The sequence below is a fragment of the Elgaria multicarinata genome, chromosome 22 (genome assembly GCF_023053635.1).
Source record: "Elgaria multicarinata webbii isolate HBS135686 ecotype San Diego chromosome 22, rElgMul1.1.pri, whole genome shotgun sequence".
NCBI classification, from domain to species: domain Eukaryota; kingdom Metazoa; phylum Chordata; class Lepidosauria; order Squamata; family Anguidae; genus Elgaria; species Elgaria multicarinata.
Window position 1 is genome coordinate 11,370,130 of NC_086192.1, and position 20,498 is coordinate 11,390,627.

The window sequence follows — 20,498 nt, forward strand, 5'->3', positions numbered from 1 at the left end:
TTAAAACAGGGCACCTCTTTCCAAGACTGACAAAAGGATGAAAAGTCAATGGCAATTCCCTCTCGCGCCCCGTCCTCAAGCAGGCATGAAGAAGACAACTACCTCGTGTGCTTGGAAGGAATTTTGGAAGAAGCCTATGACGCGTCTTTAGAAGTCCAGGACTCTCACAGTTTTCAATCAAGGTAGTGATACCTTATGTCCCAAAAATGGCTTGGAAGAGCATTGAGGAAATTGTTTATAATTATAGTTCAGTGATCAACATTATTATTTTCTCTCAATTTCTAGATATGTGCATTTTTTAAAAAAATCAAAAATATCCAAGACCTTCTCTTTGATCCTCCCATATCTTTTGCTGGTATTTCAGTTGTAGACAGTAAGAAATGTTTACAAGCCTTTATTAAAGTCCTTTGGAAGAAATGCCGTTTAAGTGCTCAACTTGATGACAACGGCAGGTCTTCAACCAGCTGGATGAAGTCGCAAAAAAACAAAACCGAGCTTCAATAAATAAAATCAAAAAATAAAATAAATCTTTTCTTCCTTTAATTATGAACAGAGAGTTTGTTGAAAAATGTTTACCCTTGTGAGATCTCAGTCTGATTATTGAGCAAAGGATGAAGGATGCTTCTACTTGATAAAATTTTTAATTGTCCACCTTTGTCCTGTGCAGCTACGAAGAATAAGATCCATACCTGACACACCTTTATTCTCCACTTCCAAGCAACGTCCCGTCCCTTTATTTAGAATTGCACCATTCTGAAATAAAAAAGAGAAAACCAATCAATGTATAACACTTCCATTTAGAAGCATCACACATCATTTCAACACTTAGAATCATAGAATCATACAATAGCAGAGTTGGAAGGGGCCTACAAGGCCATCGAGTCCAACGCCCTGGTCAATGCAGGAATCCACCCTAAAGCATCCCTGACAGAGGGTTGTCCAGCTGCCTCTTGAAGGCCTCTAGTGTGGGAGAGCCCACAACCTCCCTAGGTAACTGATTCCATTGTCGCACTGCTCTAACAGTCAGGAAGTTTTTCCTGATGTCCAGCTGGAATCTGGCTTCCTTTAACTTGAGCCTGTTATTCCGTGTCCTGCACTCTGGGAGGATCGAGAAGAGATCCTGGCCCTCCTCTGTTTTTCCTGAATCTGGAATCTGGCTTCCTTTAACTTCCTTTAATCCTGGAGGACACGGAATAATGGACTCAAGTTAAAGGAAGTTTCCACTTATGGAAACTGGGAAGACTGGATATGGGGAAGAATTTTTTTAGGAAAGGCTGGTTCTAGAACAATTGAGCAAGAGGAAAGGTTTCCACTAAGAATGAGTGCACTTTGCCCATTTATTGTTCAATCATTCTTTATGTGGTGCATTTCACTCCGCTTTAATTCTGTTTAACTACACCCTAGTAAAGAACTAATAAAGAACTCACTGGCCCTGTTCAGACGACCCTTTGGGCAACGTAGTTATGCTAACCCTGGTTGATATTATCACTAGTGGGAAAAGAGGGGAAAAACACGAAAAGGCTATGAGAAAAAGAGGCGGCTAGCTCTGGTGCTATGAAATGTCAAAAGAGGTTTCTTTATTTTTCTTATCCGAAATATAAAAAATGTTCAAAAAACTTTAAACTGAACTTGTACAACGCTCAACGTTTCGGATCTGGGGATCCTTCGTCAGGAGCTATAAGACATGCAAGTAAAGTATATATATAAAGTCATATTGCATTATAAACCAGTTCAAGGTTGGTGCCAGAAAAGTCTGCAAAACCATGCAGGTCCAGCGAAAGAAGGAGATGGCCTTCAGCCACGCATGACCATGTTCCAAGTGTGCCCCTAATTTCGCAGGTGAAAAGTTGAAAGTTATGAACCTGGATGAAATTCCAGCGCTTATGGAGACTGCTCTTGACTTTCTCGCACTCCAGGAGTTGAGGGAATCTGCTTTTCATATTATCTACCATGCAGCGGGTATCCGGCAAGAGTATTGTGGTCCCAAGAGCCCCCAAATGAAGAAATCCTTCTTTGGTGTAGCGAGCAAGCTGCAGGAGGACGAGGGAGAAGGAGACACGGACATTTAACGACTGCAACGGGTCAGAACCATACCAGGTCTCTGAGGGAGGAGCAGTGTTCTCCTTCCTTCAATCTGTTCTCCACCCCCTCAACTCTTGTCCTCCCAATTACAAGTAACAGAAAGGGAAATTATTATTTACATTAGGCTCGGAATGGATGCAAATGTCTCTCTGCACTGTGGGCACGTTCGGGGCATGAGTAGGCTTTGGATCCTATGATATGCTCCCCTTTCCACCTCTCCCAATACTGAAGCTCTGACATCAGGGAGTCACCTTCTGTCTAACTGGGGACCAAGACGAGAAGGCAGGGTAGATAAAAATCCATGATTTTTAAAAATAATACTAATAAAAAATCACTTTTTTAAAATTTAAATTGGATTTTTTTTATTTAAATCGGATTTTTTTTATTTAAATCGGATTATTTTAATTAAATGCTTTTTGAAGAAAAAATCAATAAAGATAGTTTTCTATTTAAGATACACGATAGTCCAAAGGTTATTCATCATGAAATAAAGATTAGTTTTTAATTATGTAGCATGAGGCTGTTTAAATTTTTTGGTAAATGAATTCTATGAATCCGTTCACAATGTCATGATCTTCCAGAGGTTTCTGTAAGATTATTTTTCTCCTTCCAATAAAGTACAGCAGAAAAGTTGTCCAAATATGAATGATTAACCTATTAAACTGGAGATCGTTCACTTCGCAATAATTTCATAATTATCTATCTATGATGTGTTTCTGATAGTATAACCAAATCAGTATTATTATTTTTTATATATATAACCGTAAAACCAGTCTGAAAAGTTGCGATTCTAAAAATGAAACCGTCATCTGGTTGTAAATATTAAGATTATACCAGCAAGAATGAGTCTTTGGTAACTCGTGAGTTGTGTAAAATATAACGGGGAAGAGTGTACTTTTTTTGGGGAGGGGGGGAAGTCACGTGATTAAATTGACTCTTTTTGAGTAATGATTTAAATCGTGATTTAAATCAGGATTTAAATCAAATCTACCCTGCAAGAAGGTCGTCCAGGTGGCATAGTAACTCCTATTAGTAGAAATTTTTCTTTGCAGAAAGAGTCTTCAACACTTTCTCCAATTACGTCATCTAACTCAACAAGAGCTCTCCATCTACAGGTTGTTTGATGGAAGAGTTCTGGATGTGTATGTAGAACTGGTTCCTGAGTAAGAATATTGGGCAAATCCATCCAGAGAGTGAAGCCAGCTCAGCCTCCTGGTCTCCTGCTCACTTGCCCATGAGACGTCCCAACTCAACCTGTAAACTTGCGCATTTCTGTCACCACCGTGACTATTGACAGACTTTTACGCACAATGACCAGCAGAGGGCAAGTCCATGTGGTTGTGCATAAAAGCCTCTCTTCTCCCTGTTGTAACACAAACAGGGAGATTTTTACACACAACAGCCAGCCTCAGTCGTTGTTTGTAAAAGTACGCACATTTTACTAAAATGACCAGTGCTGGAATTGCCTGCTGCTGGTCTTTCTGCGAAAGTCTCCTTTCTGTAGGGTGACCCTATGAAAAGGAGGACAGGGCTCCTGTATCTTTAACAGTTGCATAGAAAAGGGAATTTCAGCAGGTGTCCTTTGTATATATGGAGATCCTGGTGAAAATCCCTCTTCATCACAGCAGTTAAAGCTGCAGGAGCTATACTAGAGTGACCAGATTTAAAAGAGGGCAGGGCTCCTGCAGCTTTAACTGTTGCGATGAAGAGGGAATTTCACCAGGTTCTCCATATATACAAAGGACACCTGCTGAAATTCCCTTTTCAATACAACTGTTAAAGATATAGGAGCCCTGTCCTCCTTTTCATAGGGTCACCCTACCTTCTCACTGCTGGGGGCCTGTCAAGGAAAAGGGAGACTTGCAAAGTCCACAAGTTCCTGTGGGGATCCCACACGGCTTGGCTTGCAACATTAGGGTGACCCTATGAAAAGGAGGACAGGGCTCCTGTACCTTTAACAGTTGTATTGAAAAGGGAATTTCAGCAGGTGTCATTTGTATATATGGAGAACCTGGTGAAATTCCCTCTTCATCACAACAGTTAAAGCTGCCTTCTTTTCAATCTGGTCACTCTAGTATAGCTCCTGCAGCTTTAACTGTTGTGATGAAGAGGGAATTTCACCAGGTTCTCCATATATACAAAGGACACCTGCTGAAATTCCCTTTTCTATGCAACTGTTAAAGATACAGGAGCCCTGTCCTCCTTTTCATAGGGTCAACCTATGCAACATGATATTTTATATCATGTTTTTATACTGTTTGTTTCATACTTTTAGTGGTTTTCATTTTTGTGAACCCCCCAGGGATCTCCGGCTATTGGGCGGTATAAAATGCAATCAATCAATAAATTCTAACCTGGGGCCCCCAGCCGTGGCATGGATACAGGATTGCTGTGTGGTTCTCCTGTGGTCCTTGATCAAGGCAGACATCTTTCACTTTGTTGTTGCGCAGCTGTAACAAATTAAAAAGCAGAGCAATCCTTGGAACGGCGAACAGAATTGCACAAAGGCAAATAGCCATCGAGCCCAAACCCCCGCTAAATGCAGGAATCCACCCTAAAGCATCCCTGACAGAGGGTTGTCCAGCTGCCTCTTGAAGGCCTCAAGTGTGGGAGAGCCCACAACCTCCCTAGGTCACTGGTTCCATTGTCGTACTGCTCTAACAGTCAGGAAGTTTTTCCTGATGTCCAGCCGGAATCTGGCTTCCTTTAACTTGAGCCCGTTATTCCGTGTCCTACACTCTGGGAGGATCGAGAATAGATCCTGACCCTCCTCTGTGTGACAACCTTTCAAGTATTTGAAGAGACGCCAGACACCAGCCAGCCTGTGTACCAGTGGGGGAGGAAGCTCTCACGGGCGATTCCCCAGCTGGGAGTCAGCCCTCTCCAGAACTTATCTCCTCAAGGCCAAATCCTACACACTCAGTGGGAAGTGAGCTTTCTTCCGGAGGTGAGCGTCCCGACAAGCTAGCTGATGCTAGGGTCTGCCGGAAGCTAAAACGTACGGAGCGGAAGGAAGGTGTGAGAAAGTCAGTCCGATTAGGATTGCACCAGAACCTGCCTCCACACCAGGCTCTCTGAAGTTATGGGCATTTGGGAAGGGGCTTCCTGTTCTCCTTAGTCGGACAATTGTCTTGCTTAGTTTGCATAGTTTTGCCTAGGGGGAAGTTTCCAAGAGATTAGACTCTCTTCAGGTAGAAGAGATGTTTGCTGCTTAATAAAAGCTTTGTGGATTATTTAGTAGGCCTTGTCATTTGCCTCCCATCAAAAGCAGGAGCTTTCTGAGAAACACGACAAAAGTTATCAATAAGGCAGTTTCCAATGTTCGTCCTTCAACTTCAAAGGTAAATTTCCATTCTTTAAAAGAAACCCCCATGTATCACAGCCACACAGAAAATGATCATGCCAGCCATCTTCCAAACTGAAAGCAAAGTCGTATGTCAAATGGCCAATAAGGACAGCTAAGAGGGCTCCACTTTTGATCTTTAGTGGAACTGGCTGCTTCTGGTGATTCCCCATTAGAAAATGATTAGAAACAAAAAAATGTATTCTTCTGAATTCCTCGACAAATGCCCACATGTTGAATGTTGTGGATGCTGCCCACCCTTTAATTACCTCTCCGTAGGCAATGGTGTTATTATATTTTCTCATTTCTGGGTAGACGTGATCCAGGTACCATTGGAAGTTTTTACACTTCAATTTTTTTCTGAGTGCTTTCCGTTCTGAAACATCCCCAATATGGATCCCTGGGTTCTGAAAAAGAGACATACCTGCGTAACTACAATCCTGAGAGTCATTGATCTGTAACGTTGTTTTAACTGCTATTACTGCTTTTAAATTATATATTGTTTTAACTTGGTTCATGGTTTAATTTGTTTCCAACTGTGCATGGAATCCACACATGTATTAACACTGTTTAAGAAGAGGCCTTTTAACGGTGAATTGAAATGTTTCAAAAGCACCAAAACGCTAATGAAGAGACATGCCTTGCTTGGTGTGCCCTGCCACGCCGGCTGCAAAACTGAGGCGTTCGCTCTCTTTTCCCTCCCTCCCTTGGCAAGCCTATGGCCGATGCTTCAGATTTTGAATAAATATTCAATTCATTGTTACTGTTTTGAATTTTATTGTTATTATCTTCCTTAGTGGGTCGTTGAAAACCGCTATTCTGAATAATGATTTTTATAGTGTAGGGTAGGGGGCACTGGGCATGAGTTTGTGGAACCAAGGGGGCGGTGACCTGAAAAAGTTTGGGAACCACTGCTGTAGAGGTTCCCCCTTCATGCCCACAGCCCCCTACATTTATGCATTTATTGAAGAGCTTAAGGTAACGTTCTTAGTCTTCCTCCTTTCTTTTTATCTTCCCAACCAAAGTGAGTGTCTGAAGGCCTCCCATTGAATTTCACGGCCAAGTGGAGGGTTTGACCCCAGGCCTTCTTGTTCCCAGTCCAATTCTGTAACAATGGACGGGATTAGGGGAACAGAGCAGGGCTAAAGGAATGGAGATACATAGGCGTACCTCCAGCGGAAGGTTCCATGCGATGTACACGTGAGACTTGTAGTCGTCCATCCACACCTCAGCCACCCGCAACGCATTCCTCTTCGTGTAGAAGCCAATGTTGTTGTTGTAAGGCTTCTTCTTACGCTCAATGTGGGCAACTCGGGAACAGGGAAGGACTTCCATGCTACCACCACACAGCCACACCTGGAGCGATGGAAAGGGAGAACAGAGAACAAGCATCCCGAAGGTGAAAGCTGGAAACCTCATGGCCCGTCTCTCCAACCCGATGCATCCTCTAAACGATTTGAGTCCAGATCATCAGAATACGCGGATGTCATAACGGCACTCTGGACAGTCAGTCCATACTCAGTGCTGGTTCTACAATGCAGGGTGCAACTACAACAGAGAGATCTGGCTGTTCAACCTCTGCTTTTGGGCTCGAATGTTGATTATTTAATAATAATAATAATAATAATAATAATAATAATAGTATTTGTTACCTGCCTCTCCCTCTGGATCGAGGCAGGGTACAACACAAATGCAAACGCCATAACATACATATAATTAAAACATTCAAAACGTTAAAAGCAGCACATGATTAAAAGGCATCTTAAAATTCCACTGGGTAGGCCTGCCGGAAGAGATCAGTCCTTGTGGCTTTCTTAAAATCCGGGAGAGTGTTGACGAATCTCTCCCGGCAGGTCATTCCATAATCTGGGAGCGGCAGAAGAAAAGGTCCTCTGGGGAATAGTTGTTCATCTAGTTTTTGGTAGCTAAAGTAAATTCTTCCCAGAGGACCTGAGCGTGCGGGGCGGATTGTACGGGAGAAGGCGATCCCGCAGGTCACCTGGACTCAAACCATGTAGGGCTTTAAAGGTGATAACCAACACTTTATACTTTGCCCGGAAACTAATTGGCAGACAGTGAAGAGATTTTAAAACTTATCCCACTGACGGAGACCCTTGTGGTCGAAACGCATATGGGACAAGTGGACGTATTTATTTTTTATTTTATTATTACATTTACATCCCGCCTTTTTTCCTCCAAGGACCCAAGGCGGCGTACACAATCCTCCTCTTCTCCATGTTATCCTCACAACAACAACCCTGTGAGGTGGGTTGGGCTGAGAGTCTGTGACTGGCCCAAAGTCACCAAGTCGGTTTCCATGGCGAAGTGGGGACTACAACTCGGATCTCCCAACTCCCAGTCCAACATCTTAGCCACTACACCACACCGGCTCTCATATGTCTATATGTCTTCTATTAATCTTCTATATGTCTAGTGTTTGTGCACTACTTAATTGCTATTCTAATTTTATGTTTTAAGTCATTAAATGTTTAAATTGCCAAGTGGTTATTATTACTTTTTATGAATTAGTTACTTCACTAAATTGTTATCTTGGTATGCTCCATTTCAATCTTGTATTTCACTCATTCTTTAAAACCCATTTTGTTCTCCGCATTAATTTTGGTTTAAGATACCACCTTTTATAATATTGTTAGTATTGTTTCCAAACCTTGCTCTGGTTCCTTTCTATGTTATTCACTTTCCCCATTTTGTAAATGAAATTACCACCTATCTTAATTGAATGTGCGTGCTTCATTTCAATTAAGCCTTCGTATTACACTGTACCATCATGTACTCTGAATCATAGAATCCTAGAATAGCAGAGTTGGAAGGGGCCTACAAGGCCATCGAGTCCAACCCCACCGTTCAAAAGCATCTATCTTCCTTCAGCTTTCCTTATGGTCCAGCTCTCGTACGTCCGTGCATCCTATATAGAGCCATGGCACCAAAGAAAAGAGTGGATTGGACACCCAGGAAAAGAAGCAGGCTGGTTGTATTCCGTGAATCAGGTCTTTCAATTGATATATAAACATTTGAATTTCATGAAACAGAACATTTTCTATAAGCAGGCAAAGTTGCAAAACATGAAAGTCTCAAAAAGTGTCTGCCATTTTGGCCACCACTGTAATTAGAGCAACCATTTGTCCCTCCTCACAGTGCTACGGTCTCCCCCTTTCTCCTGTCACACCAACCTTAATTCCAAGTTCTATGTTCTCCCCACCATAAACATCCATTCCTGGATCAAGAAGGCCAATTTCTCCAAAGAACTTCCGATTCACCACAAAGGAGCACCCAATCATCGCTGGAGTCCTAGAGAAGAAGGCAGAAAAACACACACAACACTTTCAATTATTTTTGCCAGTAATATTACCATCACAGAACCAGACAGTTCTTTGGTCTAAGCCATGGTTTCTGATGTGCTGTCGAATCCCAACCTATAGTTGGTTAATTCAGCCAAACAATAGACTTGTAGGGATTCCTGTAGGACCTCTAGTCTAACCCTCTCCTTAGTGCAGGAAGTCCATAGCTAGACCATCCCCAGAGGCGGCAGCCAAGACACTAGTTGAAGATGTCCAGTGAGGTACAGCCATCAACCCTCCGTAGGTCATTGGAAGTATTCTAATGTTCAACTGAGATCTCGCCTGCTAGAATCTAAACCCATCAGACGTTACACTACATTTTAACAAGAGAAATTGCCTCTAGTGTGGGAGAGCCCACAATCTCCATAGGTAACTGGTTCCATTCTCAGACTGCTCTAACAGTCAGGAAGCTTTTCCTGATGTCCAGCCGGAATCAGGCTTCCTGTCACTTGAGCCCGTTATTCCGTGTCCTGCACTCTGGGAGGATCGAGAAGAGATCCTGGCCCTCCTTTGTGTGACAATCTTTCAAGGACTTGAAGAGTGCCATCATGTCTCCCCTCAATCTTCTCTTCTCCAGGCTAAACATGCCCCGTTGTTTCAGTCTCTCTTCATAGGGCTTTGTTTCCAGACCCCTGATCATCCTCGTTGCCCTCCTCTGAACATACTCCAGCTTGTCTGCATCCTTCTTGAATTGTGGTACCCAGAACTGGACGCAATACTCTAGGTGAGGCCTAACCAGGGCCGAATAGAGAGGAACCAGTACCTCATGCGATTTGGAAGCTATACTTCTATTAATGCAGCTCAAAATAGCATTTGCCTTTCTTGCAGCCATATCGCCCTGTTGGCTCATAAGTCTTCAATAAGCTAATAAGTCTCCAATTTTCACATCCCTTTCTTTGTTTAAAGGAGCCCTCGAGTGGCCGAGGGCTCCCCAGTTTTGCAACCAACCTGATTGGTAATGACGGGTCCCCGGCGTCCCACCAATCCTTTGGTGGGCTAATGTACATGCACCAGAGCTCCCAACTGTACCCGTGGGCCGAGTTTTCGTAGCGCTGAACCTCAAATGTATCTTGCTTGATATTGTCGATAGAAGGGAGGATGACCCTCTTCCGGTTTTCTTGGATTCGTGAGAGAACTGGTTCCGCCCTGAAAGAGAAAGGAAACAAATGATTTTGAAGGAGATCCACTTCTTCTAGGCAATGAAGGAATTAAGTATTAGATCCAAACAGTTCTAGCAGAGGATGAACATAGGAAACCTGAATCGGACCATTGAGTATATTTGTACTCAGTGGATATTTTTATTTATTTATTTTCCTGTTTTATTGCCACAATCAAAAACGACACCCCTCAGATCTTAGGGTCTTTGATCCTTCACATCAACTGGACGTTCTCACAATCGTTCATTCCTTCCCCTGCAATTTTTCTTTTCCTTTCTTTTCCTTTCCTCTCTTTCTCTTCTGATTAACTATCCGTATCTCTGTGTCCCTCTATTTATTTATTTATTTTATTTATCATACTTATACCCCGCTCCTCAGCCAAAAAAGGCTCTCAGAGCGGCTTACACTTAGGAAAAAAGACAGGTGGGTGCGGCTGTCTGACCCACGAAGCGTACAGGTACAAAACTGCAATTAAAATTTAAAAGTTAAGCGTCAATTTTTTTTTTAAAAAAAACCAACTGGTGATATCCAGAGTAAAATGGAAATAGACTTCTTAAAAAGTTGAAAAAATAAAAGAGAAAGCCTCTCAAACCTTAAGAAACCACTGACTTCGACAGCAGAGTTTCAGTTTGCTTCCTCCTCCTTCAATCCTGAGTCAGTTCACACAATCACCTATTTATTTATTTATTACATTTATATCCTGCCTTTTTCCCTCCAAGGAACCCAAGGCGGTGTACATAATCCTCTTCCTTTCCATTTTATCCTAACAACAACCCTGTGAGGTGGGTTGGGCTGAGAGTCTGTGACTGGCCCAAAGTCACCCAGTGGGTTTCCATGGCTGAGTGGGGACTAGAACCCGGATCTCCCGACTCCCAGGCCAACACTGTAGCCACTACGCCACACTGTCTGTCATATCCGATGTGTTATTAATAAAGTGGAGTAATTGAGAGAGTTGGGCCTCTGGTGCAGCCCTTCCATCCTTAGAGACGCCGGGGATTGGTTCCAGGGTCCCCGCCAAGGCAAAGTGGGGTCAGGTTACATAGGGGAGCATTAAAGTAGCTTTGCGGGTCACAAAACAGAAAGGCTTTTATCCAGCTGAGTGGTTACTTATCCATGGAGTGGGGCTACGCCACAGCAATTCCATTGAGGAGGGTTAGGGGAACTCAATTCTAGTTTAACGTATCACAATGCTTCTTCTGTGGCCAAAATTGTTTACACTTTTTGAACTGTTCATGTTTTGCAACTTTTGCACGCTTATAGAAAATGTTCTGTTTGCTACGGTAAACTTTGTTTCCTCCGTGCTATCCGTATTTTTCAGTGGTATTATGATCGCGGCGGGAGAGAAGGAGAGGGAACTGTTCTTCATTTGTATTGTTTCGCCTAAAATAATAAAATGCAATTAAAAACAATTAAAGCTGGGAGTCTTAAGCGCATGACCTACCAGCCTGCTGTGAACTCCACATGGGCATCAAAGAAGCCGGTGATCTGTCCTGATGCAACTTTCCAGCCTTCAATGCGAGCTCGGATCAGGCCTTCCCTTTTCTGGTTGCGTACTACCTTCACAAGGCCAGGGTACCGCTTGTTGACGTACTCCTCTAGTGGTGCCTTCAACTCCTCTAGAAAAAGAAGAAACGCAAAGAGCTGAACAGATGCAGGAACTTTGAGAGTCCAGTTGGGACTCCTGAAAACCATCTCTGTCTATGGAGTTCCATTGGCAAGTAGGTTACCATCATTGGAAGGGGCTCTAGGCAAAGTGCGCTAATGGCTCACAGAATCATAGAATAGTAGAGTTGGAAGGGGCCTACAAGGCCATCGAGTCCAACCCCCTGCTCAATGCAGGAATCCACCCTAAAGCATCCCTGACAGGTGGTTGTCCAGCTGCCTCTTGAAGGCCTCTAGCGTGGGAGAGTCCACCACCTCCCTAGGTCATGGGTTCCGTTGTCGTACTGCTCTAACAGTCAGGAAGTTTTTCCTGATATCCAGCCGGAATCTGCCTTCCTGTCACTTGAGCCCGTTATTCTGTGTCCTGCACTCCGGGAGGATCGAGAAGAGATCTCTATTTTAAGTATTTGAAGAGTGCTATCATGTCTCCCCTCAATCTTCTCTTCTCCAGGCTAAACATGCCCAGTTCTTTCAGTCTCTCATCATTGGGCTTTGCTTCCAGACCCCTGATCATCCTGGTTGCCCTCCTCTGAATATGCTCCTTCTTGAAGTATGGTGCCCAGAACTGGACACAATACTCGAGGCCTAACCAGTACCTCACGTAATTTGGAAGCTATACTTCTATGAAGGCAGCCCAAAATAGCATTTGCCTTTCTTGCAGCCACATCGCACTCTTGGCTCATATTCAGCTTGTGATCTACAACAATTCCAAGACCCTTCTTGTTTGTAGTATTGCTGAGCCAAGTATCCCCCATCTTGTAACTGTGCCTTTAGTTTCTATTTCCTAGATGTAGAACTTGGCATTTATCCTTATTAAATTTCATTCTGTTGTTTTCAGCCCAGCGCTCCAGCCTATCAAGATCACTTTGAAGTTTGTTTCTGTCTTCCGGGGTATTCGCTATCCCACCCAATTTTGTGTCATCTGCAAATTTGATAAGCGTTCCCAGCACCTCTTCGTCCAAATCATGGATAAAAATGTTGAAGAGCACTGGGCCCAGGACTGAGCCCTGCGGTACCCCACTCGTTGCCTCTCCCCAGTATGAGAAGGTTCCATTGATAAGTACTCTTTGAGTCCGATTCTGTAGCCAACTGTGAATCCACCTAATAGTTGTTCCGTCTAGCCCACTTTTAGCTAGCTTGTTAATCAGAATATCATGGGGCACTTTGTCAAAAGCTTTGCTGAAGTCAAGATATATTATGTCCACAGCATTCCCACAGTCCACAAGGGAGGTTACCCTATCAAAAAATGAGACCAAATTAGTCTGACAGGGTAGTCAGTCGTATAGATCCTGCAGTGCATTTCAATATCACTATAACCAGTGGAGGCTGGACACTCTGTTGTCAGTGGGTCCACTCTGGGGGCTCGGCTACACCAAGCAGGATATTCCACTATGAAAGCGGTATATAACAGGCAGGAGCTTTCATAACAGTATGAAAGCGGTCTATGGTATGTGTCAATGGGCCCCAACAGTGGTCAGTACACTTCAGTAGTGTGCCTCCTGCCTTTTATATACCGCTTTCGTAGTGGAATATCCTGCTTGGTGTAGACGAGACCCCCGTCCCCTGGCTAAGGTTCCTTGATGATGCAGATGGGCAGGTACTGACATTCCCTTGAACTTTACAAAAGTACCTAGATGACCCCAGGTAAATGGTTTATGACTGTCCTGCATGGGGTGTCTTTCAAAAAAGGTTGGTTTTCTCACCTTCATCGCTATTGTCATCTACAAGAATTATCTCCTTCAAGAGGTGAGCAGGAGTATGGTTCACCGCACTGTGTACTGAACGCAGGATGACCGACAAGGCCTCGTTCACAAAGATAAAAATAACAGAAAGATGTGGGAGATCCTTGGGATACTTCAGTTCTTTACACCTGTGAAACAGAGAGAGAGAGAGAGAAGCAAGGTTAGCTAAAAAAAATTAGTTTGTACAACTTCAGGAAGCAGAACACACACAGAGGCCACTATTGCTGGTTGGGGATGATGGGAGTTGTAGTGCAATACATCTCAAAGGCACCAGGTTGGGAAAAGGCTGCAGTACCCTTAAAGCCCATCAAACAATTCACACAAGAGAGAGGCCATATACATGTTTTGAGTGTGGAAAAAGCTTCAGTGACGGAGGAACTCTCTTCGCACATGGAAGAACCCAGACAGGAGAGAAGCCATGTAAATGTACGGGATGTGGGGAAAGCTTCGGCCGTAGTGGGACCCTGAGTAGACATCAAAGAACCCACACAGGGGAGAAACCATACAAAATGTGTGGCGTGTGGGCAAAGCTTCAGTCGTACGTTCACCCTTACTTTACATCAAAGAATCCACAGAGGTGAAAAACCATTTCTGTGCACGGAGTGTGGAACAAGGTTCCGTCACAAGTCTAGCCTTTCTCAACAGACATGTGTTCACAGAAGGCAGACACCGCAGAAATAAATTTTAATACTGTTCTTATGCTTTTTGTTTTTTAAAAAACTTTGTATATTTGTTTTTAATGTTTACTGTTTTTAACTTTTGTAAACCGCCCAGAGAGCTTCGGCTATGGGGCGGTATATAAATGCAATCAATCAATCAATCAATCAATCAGTAAAAAGTGAGTGTATATGCAGCATTTGAGGGGGGAATTATATCTACTAGGCCGTCTGTCTCCCCTTGCCCAATCAGAATGAATTGGCAATGGACTTGAGACAGACAAAAGAAAAGTCTTCACACCCAATGCATAAATTACATGGAAATTACATGTATGGAGTTCACTACCATAAGATGCATTATTATGTATTATTTAATTGTACATCCTAGGCTTCAAAAAAACATTATCAGGGCAACTCGCAATGAAATATTAAAACACCCCAAACAGCTAATAGATTAAAATAAGCTAAAAACAACAGTTCTGCAAAACTACAATCGATGCCATCGATTGTAAGATGCACACTAATTTCAGTACCACCAACAGGAGAAAAAAAAAGAAACCTAAGACACACCCGCGATTCTAAGACGCACCCCATTTTTAGAGATGTTTATATGGGGGGGAAAAGTGCGTCTTAGAATCGAAGAAATAGCCTAGGTAGCTTTAGACAAATTTATGAAACCTGGGTGCAACAGAGAACTTCGGCTTTGGGGCGGTGTATAAATGCAATAAATAAATAAATAAATAAAAGGCTCAGATATACTTTCCACTCCACTTTCATGGGGGACAAATGGTCAAGACTTTGGAATGGCCTTCTGGAGGAGATTCATTAACTTGACAGTCTTTTAGCATTTAAAAACGCAATAAAGACTGATCTATTCCGGCAGGCCTATCCAGTGAAATTTTAGAATGCTTTTAGGATGTTTTAAGGATGCTTTAATCATGTATACTATGATTTTAATCAGTTTTGATGCGTTTTATATTCACTGTTGTTCCCTGCCTCGATCCAAGTGGAGAGGCGGGTAAGTAATACATTATTATTATTATTATTATTATTATTATTATTATTATTATTATTTGCGAACCGCCCAGAGAGCTTCGTCTATTGGGTGGTATAGAAATGCAATAAATAAATAATTTTTTTTTTAATTAAATAAAGCTTGTGGGAGGATTTTGTTTACCCTTTAGTGCTTTTGTCAGGTTACACACTCAGCGAAAGTTCAATCTCAGGATTTACATTCAGACTCTGGTGCGTAAAATGTGGGGGATACTCACTTAGTGGGGCGATAATCTGGTATGGTGCGGTCCAGAGATATTTTCTCACTGAGGTAGGAATTGTAGCCATACTTCTCATGTGGTCCCTTGGCCTTCTCGTCTTCCTCTGGGGAAAGGGTGGCAGGCAACCCACCTTTGCCACGGCCACCATAGCCTTCGATCAGCCCCAAGGATTTGGACAGTCCTAGAGAAAACAAAAACAAAGAGGGAGAGAGAGAGTCAATTTTAAAAGAAGACATTTGAAGCTAGAGTACACATCTGTCCTTTGAACAGTTGGTTGATCACAGCTATTGATGGACACACATCTTTTTCCCCTTTTCTTTTTGCTTACTGTCAAATGTCAAATGCACTGGTACCTTCAACCTAGATGAAAGGGAAGCAAAAGGACAGCAACCCATTAATCCAGGGTTAGATAATACCCTGGAAGACAGAAACAAACTTCAAAGTGATCTTGATAGGCTGGAGCGCTGGGCTGAAAGCAACAGGGTTTAAGGGGGGAAATGTAAAAAAATCATAAAAAATCAACAGATGACCCAATCCATTTCAAATTTGGTGTGCTTAAAGCTCTCCTTAATATCTATTACTGTGCCAATTTTGATGTCTTTATCTTTAAAACTTACGCAGATGTAAGCATTTGTTTAATTTGTCCTTTAAACATATCAAATCATTCTCCTGCGCCCCCAGTGGCCACTCGGGGAACAACAAAAGATTCGCTCCTAAAGAGGTAGTTAAATAGGTCGGCTCTTTTATATATGAAGCACAGTTAAAGCAGGAGGGATGGGAGTACTTCACATTCAAAGAAGATTATAAGCTGGAAAACTTCGGAGTCCTTTGCACGCAATTCGCAGTGGTTGCACAGTATAACCCTGGCGTGACGAGGCTCTTAGTGTTCCAAATTTCTACCTCCTCTTTCCAAAATCGAGATGGGTTACCCTGACGCCGAATGGCAAAAGATGAACAAGTGTAAACTGCACAATCCTTCGAGTATCCTCCGCAATGCCGATTTGGACTCTCGGAACGACATTTCTTCCCCGATGAAATCGCACATTAATTTAATGCGTAAGACTCAAGGGAAGAAAAACTAAACTCCAGATAAACAGCACTGGAAAGTTAATGGGGGTGATGTTAGAATACACAAGGCTGCTTTTAAGCTCCGCAAGAAACAAAGCTTGTCGGGATCACACATCAATTTGCAAATCTATTGGGAACCACTTAAGATTGGTTTTTTTTAGCCAGCTTTTTAATTAGATCTCTCACCTAGATTTCTTACAACTTCAGACCGTGTTCCTCCATCCTACCTGGCAGCTTTAGACTTCCCGCTCTACATCTCAAAAGCACTGTACCTTGTGAGATTGCAACAGACATCTCTAGACTATGCCATAAAAAGAAATGTAGCTTGAGGATTTAATTATAAGCTGTCAGGGGTGAGCCATAAGAATTGCTGAATTGGTCCCAAATGTGCAAACAACTGCATTCAGATGAAGAGTGATGCTTAGAAAACGCACATTTTCTCAGCCTACCCAGCACCCCAAAAGGTCATTTCCCAAATCAACCACTAGCGTGCTTTTCTGAATGTCTCTGCTATTATATCCCCATACTCAATCTCAAGAGGTCTGATTTCCTTACTGATGCAATGAGATGTCAGCTTCATTTAAACAACCAGAAATTGCAGGCATTTGGTCACTGACTTTACATTTATAGCCTAGATGATTCTATGGACTCTAGACAACTTGTATGAAATACTAACCAGGCCACAAGCTTGGTTAAATATATGCAAAATTAAAATAACAACAGAACAAACCCCACACACTAATATACCAAATACAATTCACACACACACACAATCGCATTAGCCATCCCAATCCTCTATATTAAATTTAGTGACAGAGCACAAGTTTTGAATGCAGAAGATCATAGAATCATAGAATAGTAGAGTTGGAAGGGGCCTATAAGGCCATCGAGTCCAACCCGCTGCTCAAGGCAGGAATCCACCCTAAAGCATCCCCGACAGATGGTTGTCCAGCTGCCTCTTGAAGGCCTCCAGTGTGGGAGAGCCCACAACCTCCCTAGATAACTGGTTCCATTGTCATACTGCTCTAACAGTGTGGAAGTTTTTCCTGATGTCCAGCCGGACTTGGTATAAGGCAACCTCCTGTGTTCTCAAGGGCCAGGATCTCTTCTCGATCATCCCAGACTGCAGGACACAGAATAACAGGCTCAAGTTACAGGAAGCCAGATTCTGGCTGGAGATCAGGAAAAACTTCCTGACTGTTAGAGCAGTACGACAATGGAACCAGTTACCTAGGGAGGTTATGGGCTCTCCCACACTGGAGGCCTTCAAGAGGCAGCTGGACAACCATCTGTCAAGTATGCTGTGGGGTGGATTCCTGCATTGAGCAGGGGGTTGGACTTGATGGCCTTTTAGGCCCCTTCCAACTCTACGATTCTATGATTCTATGACTAACAGCTACATTGTCTATCAAACAATGAACAAGCTGGGAATTGAACCTGGGACGGGTTTGGGGCCAGGCTATCTGAAGGAACGCCTCCTCCCATATGTACCTGCCTGGACCTTAAGATCACCCACAGGGGTCCTTCTCCCTGAGCTCCTGCCAAAGGAAGTGAGGCAGGTAGCTACTAGGAGGAGGGCCTTCTCTCCTGTGGCACCCCGGCTGTGGAACGAGCTCCCCAGAGAGGTTCGCTTGGCGCCTACACCGTACTCCTTACGTCGCCAGGTGAAAACCTTTTTATTTTCTCAGTATTTCAACACCTATGAACTGAAATTTAAACTTTGTTGTTTTAATTCCATATGTTAACCTATATCAATTTTTGCTGTGTGGTTTTCTCCTGGTTGTGCTTTTTATATTGTGTTTTGTATTTGTGTTTTTAGATGATTGGTTGTCTTTATGCTCTTCATGATTTTAATTTTTGTGAACCGCCCAGAGAGTTTCCGCTATTGGGTGGTATAAAAATGTAATAAATAAAAAAATAAAAAATACATTGTCTGTCAAACAATGAACATGCTGGGAACTGAACCCCGGACCTGCTGTATGCAAAACATGTACTTATCCTCTGAACTGAAATCCCTCCCAGAACCATTTGGAGTTGCCTTTAACAAGGGCAGAGAATCTGTCCATTTCAGTAACGTCTACTCTAATTATCAGCTGCCCTCCAGAATCGCAGGCAGACGTCTTTCCTCATCACTTGGAGCCTTCGAAGTGGAAATGCCAGGAATGAACCCTGGGATCTTATACATGTAAGCACGCACACATTGCAAACCATTGCCAGTGAATCAACGGACTAAAACCAACTCATCCAGCAACGTTTGCAATGCAAACCCAAGAAAGAGGATTTTATCTCTAGTAGGGTGACCCTATGAAAAGGAGGACAGGGCTCTTGTATCTTTAACAGTTGCACAGAAAAGGGAATTTCAGCAGGTGTCGTTTGTATGCATGCAGCACCTGGTGAAGTTCCCTCTTCATCACAACAGTTAAAGCTGCCCTCTTTTAAATCTGGCCACTCTAGCATAGCTCCTGCAGCTTAAACTGTTGTGATGAAGAGGGAATTTCACCGCGTTCCCCATATCTACAAAGGACACCTGCTGAGATTCCTTTTTCTATGCAACTGTTAAAGATACAGGAGCCCTGTCCTCCTTTTCATAGGGTCACCCTATCATAGCATAGTAGAGTTGGAAGGGGCCTATAAGGTAGGGTGACCATATGAAAAGGAGGACAGGGCTCCTGTATCTTTAACAGTTGCATAGAAAAGGGAATTTCAGCAGGTGTCATTTGTATATATGGAAAACCTGGTGAAATTCCCTCTTTATCAGTTAAAACTGCAGGAGCTATACTAGAGTGACCAGATTTAAAAGAGGGCAGCTTTAACTGGTGTGATAAAGAGGGAATTTCACCAGGTTCCCCATATATACAAATGACACCTGCTGAAATTCCCTTTTCAATGCAACTGTTAAAGATACAGGAGCCCCGTCCTCCTTTTCATATGGTCACCTGACCTCTAGTAGAGGTGCTGAAAAAGTTCCCAAGTTAACCCCGTAGAAAACGCACGCTTACCATTGAGCTGTCGATAGACAATGTCTTCAAGAAGCGACAGCCTTTTCAAAACGGCGTCCTGGATGGGGTTAATTGCGTGGGCTGTCAAATTGGCCACTTCTGCCCTGGGGTGTATTTCATGGAAGGAGTCCCCATTCTTCACCGCGATGGGCCTGCACTTGGCCAGGAAAAGGACAAAGCCTGCGACGGCAATCAGGTTTAAGACCAGCAAGACTTTCACTCTCCTCAGAGAAGCCATCAAAGAGGTTCTCCACGTGGGAGGCACGAACTATGCCGCTTTGGCAATGAAGACAGCAGTGGGGGCAGAAGTAGAATGAGCTACTCTCTGGTCTGAGCTGAGAATGTATCCCACATCCTTGTGTTTTTGGCAATTCTCCCGCCAGACCTCAACTTGTACAGCAAGGACAAGCGAAAAGTGTTTGTGAAGGTTCTGAAAGGTAACCCAAATCGGATCTCCCACTCCAGAAAAAGGCGATCTTGCTCCTCAAAAGAAAGTCACCGCTCTCCGCAGATACCGAATGAAAACAGGAAAGTTTCTGAAAACACCCATTGGAGCTTCAGTCTTTACTGGAAGATGGGAGACTTCTCTTCCAGGGCTGTGTCTCCCTACCCACAGCCCCTTGGTGCCACTGGCTGCTTTAGAAATAGGTCAGACCCACGTGAGAACTGTGGCATGTGGAAACTACGCAGTCCTGCAGGAGTGGTACTTCTCCAGTGGCAGCTTGATGTTTCAATGTGACTCACTTGCCAACGGAAGATCTAGCAGAAGCTCCAGCCATTCTGAGGAAGCGCCTGATGCCCTTGTAAATAAAAGAAATTTGGCCTAGGCAACCTTATACATTTACAACATCTCACTATATGGTCTCTTAACTACTACAGGGGACTTAAAGGAGACACGGAGCACAAAAAGGAGGAGCTAGAGAATGAGACTATAAGAACAGAGGAGGGCAACCAGGATGATCAGGGGTCTGGAAACAAAGCCCTATGAAGAGAGACTGAAAGAACTGGGCATGTTGAGCCTGGAGAAGAGAAGATGGAGGGGAGACATGAGAGCACTCTTCAAATACTTAAAAGGTTGTCCCACAGAGGAGGGCCAGGATCTCTTCTCGATCCTCCCAGAGTGCAGGACACGGAATAACGGGCTCAAGTGACAGGA

General features: G+C 43.4%; 1 protein-coding gene across 3 annotated transcripts; it reads right to left on the reverse strand.

The window, feature by feature from the left end:
• Nucleotides 1-484: 484 nt before the first annotated feature.
• Nucleotides 485-19,734, reverse strand: GALNT17 (polypeptide N-acetylgalactosaminyltransferase 17). 3 transcript variants are annotated; one of them, XM_063146474.1, is made up of 11 exons: nucleotides 19,343-19,734; nucleotides 15,273-15,456; nucleotides 13,307-13,473; nucleotides 11,383-11,557; nucleotides 9,733-9,930; nucleotides 8,617-8,734; nucleotides 6,596-6,781; nucleotides 5,695-5,832; nucleotides 4,437-4,532; nucleotides 1,863-2,030; nucleotides 485-753 (listed from the first exon to the last, which is right to left on the reverse strand). In XM_063146474.1, exons 1-11 carry the CDS (start codon nucleotides 19,578-19,580, stop codon nucleotides 625-627), a joined length of 1,797 nt encoding a protein of 598 aa, XP_063002544.1. In that variant the 5' UTR covers nucleotides 19,581-19,734; the 3' UTR covers nucleotides 485-624. The 3 variants fall into 3 exon arrangements, with proteins under 3 accessions (XP_063002544.1, XP_063002545.1, XP_063002546.1); XM_063146475.1 differs by lacking the exon at nucleotides 1,863-2,030; XM_063146476.1 differs by lacking the exons at nucleotides 11,383-11,557; nucleotides 13,307-13,473; nucleotides 15,273-15,456; nucleotides 19,343-19,734 and having other exon boundaries at nucleotides 8,617-8,726; nucleotides 9,733-9,925.
• Between the last annotated feature and the right edge of the window lie 764 nt (nucleotides 19,735-20,498).

What these genes read in the sequence shown, in the direction of transcription:
- GALNT17 (XM_063146474.1), bottom strand. Translation starts at nt 19,580, where the DNA reads ATGGCTTCTCTGAGGAGAGTGAAAGTCTTGCTGGTCTTAAACCTGATT. An exon ending in CCAGATTATCGCCCCACTAA is followed by an intron (nt 13,474 to 15,272) that starts GTGAGTATCCCC and finishes TCTGTTTCACAG; the next exon opens with GTGTAAAGAACTGAAGTATC. An exon ending in AGATGACAATAGCGATGAAG is followed by an intron (nt 11,558 to 13,306) that starts GTGAGAAAACCA and finishes TTCTTTTTCTAG; the next exon opens with AGGAGTTGAAGGCACCACTA.